This window comes from Bison bison, unplaced genomic scaffold, assembly GCF_000754665.1.
Source record: "Bison bison bison isolate TAMUID 2011002044 unplaced genomic scaffold, Bison_UMD1.0 scf7180017851087, whole genome shotgun sequence".
NCBI classification, from domain to species: domain Eukaryota; kingdom Metazoa; phylum Chordata; class Mammalia; order Artiodactyla; family Bovidae; genus Bison; species Bison bison.
The window spans coordinates 7092-12531 of record NW_011481660.1 but is presented as its reverse complement, the minus strand read 5'-3'; the positions used below and the strand labels follow the sequence as shown (position 1 = coordinate 12531).

The 5440-nt window shown below is 36.8% G+C and overlaps 1 protein-coding gene across 1 annotated transcript in view; it reads left to right on the top strand.

Annotated features, from left to right (window-relative positions):
* Positions 1-5440, top strand: part of LOC104995919 (kelch-like protein 13) — a gene marked incomplete at its 5' end in the record, with an annotated part of 18049 nt that overhangs the window by 5559 nt on the left and 7050 nt on the right. The window contains one exon of the mRNA XM_010849983.1: positions 2715-3510. Coding sequence (XP_010848285.1) covers positions 2715-3510 — 796 coding nt within the window. The remainder of the gene's footprint in view (positions 1-2714; positions 3511-5440) is intronic.

The following is a 5440-nucleotide window of genomic DNA, read 5'->3' as shown; positions in this document are numbered from 1 at the left end:
TTTTCTTATCTGAGTCTCATTTTAAAATTAATAAGACTCTAGTAATCTGCTGTGTTAATTCAGCAGATATTCTGTTTTTAGTTGTATCTATCATCACATCTTTAATTTTTAAATTGCTGATAATCATGGCATTTAACCTTTGTTATATACCCACAGTGTGGTAGCTGTGGTACATGAGCTATAAAAAATACTTAGTCCTTGTATCAAGAAGATGACTATTCAGAAGGTTATGAAATACCATTCTCTGGTGGTCATTTTTTAAAGGAAAGAGTAGGCAGCTAGCTATATTAGCTAGGCAATCTGTCAAGGTTTTCCCATTCCTGAGAATCTGTATATCTGATATATAGAAGGGATTTTCAAAATGCCCTTAAATACAAGGTAGTTTTTTTTTATCCTCTTGTTTTAAAAACTGTTTCCTTATTGAATGATACTGAAGAAGGAAAAGAGGAAGGAACTGAATATCTTGATCCCAGTTCTGAATTACACAGATTGGTTTCTAATCTTTAATCTCGGTTTATATTCCAGTTCCAGTTCAGTCACTCAGTCGTGTCTGACTCTTTGTGACCCCATGAATCACAGCACGCCAGGCCTCCCTGTCCATCACCAACTCCCAGAGTTCACTCAAAGTCATGTCCATCGAGTCAGTGACGCCATCCAGGCATCTCATCCTCTGTCGTCTGTCCCCTTCTCCTCCTGCCCCCAATCCCTCCCAGCATCAGAGTATTTTCCAATGAGTCAACTCTTCGCATGAGGTGGCCAAAGTATTGGAGTTTCAGCTTTAGCATCAGTCCTTCCATTATATATGCTATAAATTTAGAATTAATTCTGGTGACTAACAGCCAATGCTATTATTTTGCCCATTTAAAATATAGTCTTTGTTGTTTTAATTTTTTTATTTGTAATCAATCATATCAGTGATGATAAGAATCTGCATACTCAGGAAATATATTTGTGCTTTCATCAATGTTTGCTTATCCATATTAGCAAACATCTTCAAAAATGAAAATTACTTTTGCTTTTGGGGAAGGACTATGTCTTACCCCATAAAGTAGGTCTATTACCCCAAACAGGAATTCCTTCCACCTGGGGTGATTTGGGCAATGAGGTATTAATTGTAATTTTATTTACACAACTTTAAAATTGTGTCAGACCAACCTGCCACCCCTAAAAGTGGATTAAAGTGTACTTTTTATTAACCAAGTTATCGAATAGTATTAAACTGTGTGTTTGAAAAGGCCCATAAGTTGTTCATTTATTTTTCCTAGTCCTCCTGTGTTACAATTTATTTTCGGTATTTTAAAATGCATAGGTACTAAGTATAATAACAATTTTAAATTGTTGATTTTTGTGCAGCAAATCAGTGCCTAAAAGAGTTCAAATTCTTCTTGAGTAATTATCTATGAAAATAGCAACATGTGTGTGTATGTGTTGGCCTTCAAACTTTCAGTGGTATTATGTCATAACTCGGCTGTGACTTTATGCAGAGGAGTCATGATTTTCATCTCATTTCAGCTTTTCAATAACAAGATGATAGAAGGATTAGCCAATTTTCTCTTATCCATCTGCCAGTCGGTTAACAATACAGGGGCATCAGTGGGCTTTATGTGACATTTGTGAACACACACCCTAACAAAATTAAGCAAAAAAATCCAGTGAGTCCTTTGCCTGTGACTTGTCTCTGTGTTTGTACATACACACACACACACACATACAATTACAAAGAGATTTGTATGGCAGGCTTGTTTTTGTGATTTATGCTTTACATATTTGCTGATTTGATTTTCCTAATTTTCACTTTTGACTAATTAGCCCTTAGAACATTGAAAAGACTTCCTGCCAAAGATGGGCCTCTCCATAGCTTCTCTCCTTTTCATGACTTCTGGTTTTGCTTTATTTTACTCTGTGCTGGGGAGATTTGAGGGGCTAACGGGGACTCCAGGCAGAGCTGGAGTATGATGAGAGTAAGAGGGTAGCTAAGGAAAACTGTGGTGCCAGCCATCAGCATACTTACTGGAAACTAAACTACATGAATAATTTGATACAAAAACACCCATTCCATTCCTCAAGAAAGTGATTTCCTTGATTCTATTTCTACATAAATAATATGGAAAATAAATTCACCCTAGGAATAATGGCCCTATTAAATTATCTTCACTATAAGCAGTAACTTTTGAAGGAATCAAAATGAATGATAGTGATGAATGATGATGCCTGTTGACATGAAAGAAATATAGGGATCAGGTACTAGAGCTTTTCTGTTTGTGGATCTGCTAGCTGAGTTGCTTTTAAGAATCATGACTGAAAAGTGAATTGAGATGATTCATTATAGAATTGCTTTCTATTTTTGCAGAACTTCCATCTGGCCAGAACTTTCTTAGTATTTGCAGGGTAGTGGTGAGGACACATTTTTGAGGAAAGAAAATAATTATGTTGGCATAGTCAAGTTATACCATTGTTTCTTAGAGTAACTTTCCATCTACTGACTCTGAACAAGCATTTTCTTTTAGTCTCCTTTCTATTGGATTAGGTAAGGGTGGTTTGTGAATTCTCTTTAAATAGTTAATATACGGAGAAAAGAATCTTAATTTCCATCTATATGGACAGTAAAAAGCACATTTACTCTTATTCTAGAGCAGGTATTTATATATCCAGGTATGAGTGCCATGAAAGTAGTTGGGTTTTAATTATTATTCTTTTTTGGATTGGCTTAATAGGTCACTTTAGACAATTGTGTTGAAGTTGGGCGGATTGCCAATACCTACAATCTGACAGAAGTGGATAAATATGTTAACAGTTTCGTCTTGAAGAATTTTCCTGCGTTGCTGAGCACTGGGGAGTTCTTGAAACTCCCTTTTGAACGTCTTGCCTTCGTGCTTTCCAGTAATAGCCTTAAGCATTGCACTGAACTTGAGCTCTTTAAGGCTACCTGTCGCTGGCTACGCCTGGAAGAGCCTCGGATGGACTTTGCTGCAAAGTTAATGAAGAACATACGATTTCCACTGATGACACCGCAGGAGCTCATTAATTACGTGCAAACCGTGGATTTCATGAGAACTGACAATACGTGTGTGAATCTCCTTTTGGAAGCCAGCAATTATCAAATGATGCCATATATGCAGCCAGTGATGCAGTCAGACAGGACTGCCATTCGGTCTGACACCACTCATTTGGTTACACTAGGAGGAGTGCTGAGGCAGCAGCTGGTTGTCAGCAAGGAATTGCGCATGTATGATGAAAAGGCCCATGAGTGGAAGTCCTTAGCCCCCATGGATGCCCCAAGGTACCAGCATGGCATTGCCGTCATTGGAAATTTCCTCTACGTCGTTGGAGGACAGAGCAATTATGACACAAAAGGAAAAACGGCAGTTGATACAGTCTTCAGATTTGATCCACGATACAATAAGTGGATGCAAGTTGCATCTCTAAATGAAAAGCGCACCTTCTTCCACCTCAGTGCCCTCAAAGGATACCTGTATGCAGTTGGTGGACGAAATGCAGCTGGTGAACTGCGTAAGTGTGTGTATGTCTATTAAGCACAAAGACTAATTTCTTTACCCCCAGATTCTAGTCAGATCATAAAATAAGCAGTTTTATAACATCAAAGACCAACAAATGTTGCCAGAATTTTATTTTAAACTGTTTTTCTTAGAAAATGTCAGAGACTATCTGAGCCTATATTGTTGGCCACACTACAAATATATCAATATGTGGCAGAATATTTTACTGGTGCAATATCCATGGTTTTCATCATAAAGGTTTAACTGAAAAGCATATTCTGCTAATTTAAATTCTAATGGAATCTTGGACAGAACTTTGACATGTTTCCTCATTTTACATTTTTAAAAGCCCACAGAATATTTCAGTGAACAGGTTAAAACCCTTCCTTACAGAGCACTGACTTCTATAGTTGGTCCTTTTATGTAATCTGTTACCTATCCTAGGCCACACAGTAAGATGATTTTCTTTATCTACTAAATGTTTAAAGTTCAATATTATCCAGATTTTATTTACCATGAGTATTATATATAACTATTAGTCTCAAAACTCATTCTCATGTAAACTGAGCTGGTAAACTTGATTATTTGACGGTCCCTTCTTGGTCTTCCTAATCTAAAATCAGTCACTGATCTTAGATCAATAACAGAGACCAATACTTTGGCTATGTAAATTAACACTAATTTTGTTATTTTAGATAAAATTGGAATAAGGTAGCTGTCCAAAAAGAAGTCAGGAAGATCTCATTTTATATCAGGTTTTACATATCTGTCATTACCATCGTTTGGTCTTTTCTTCACCCATCTTCCTTTATTCTCTATTCTAAATAGAGTCCTTGGAGTTGACCAGTATTCTAGGCTCCATAAACCTGGGGAAGTTTGAGATATTGGCATTGGCTCTGGATAAATTCAGAGTAATTATCATAATCTTTTTCTTCAGTATTCTAAAAAGTAGAAGGTGATCTCAGTTCAGTTCAGTCACTCAGTTGTGTCCGACTCTTTGTGACCCCATGAAGCACAGCACTCCAGGCCTCCCTGTCCATCACCAACTCCCAGAGTTTACCCAAACTCATGTCCATTGAGTTGGTGATGCCATCCAACCATCTCATCCTCTGTGGTCTAGTGGATTTGAAAATAAGCTATTTGTTGGAGATAAAAAGATCTGCTCTCAGCTCTTATCCTTTTCAGCTTATCAAGCTCTTTCTTGTTAGTGACATGGTCTTAATGTTACTGATGTTTTCTACCCATGTTTTTTTTTTTTTTTCCCCTTGTCGTCACAATGATATTTCTTCTAAGGCCAGACTTCCCAGATTGTTGGACTAGCTTTCAGAATCATGAAGCAGACAGGTTTTCCAGTGTATTTTAATAATCAGACTTCTAAAAGCACTTGACACATGAATACCCTTCATGTAGAGCTGTCCTTTCCTCAGTTAACCCACACACATTATTTACATGTTATTATACTCTTTTAAATTTATGGTATCTTAAAATAAGCAGAAGAGGCAACTGCATTTTCATAAAGGGATGTATGATTATACTGTGGATACAAACCCTCATTATCAAAAGAGAACTATAATTCCATTGAGGCCAACTACTTAGTATTTCTTTTCCTTTGAAGAAATTATCTCCTAGAATCTAGAAGTGACTAAACTTTTGTAGAAAAGGATTGCTTCCCTTAAAATTAGCATACCCAGCAAATCCATTCTGTGTTACATATTGTTTTAATTGTTTTTGGCTGTGCCACACAGTATATAAAATCTTGGTTCCCTGACCAGGGATTAAATCCATGACTCCTGCATTGGGAATGCAGAGGCTTATCCTCTGGATGACCAGGGAAGTCCCTATGGTACATATTTTAAGTTAAAATATATGGGAAGTTTTTTTTAAAAAATCATGTGACTTATTAAGTACACTTCAGTTGAGAGTCTTGATTCCAGGAGAATCTT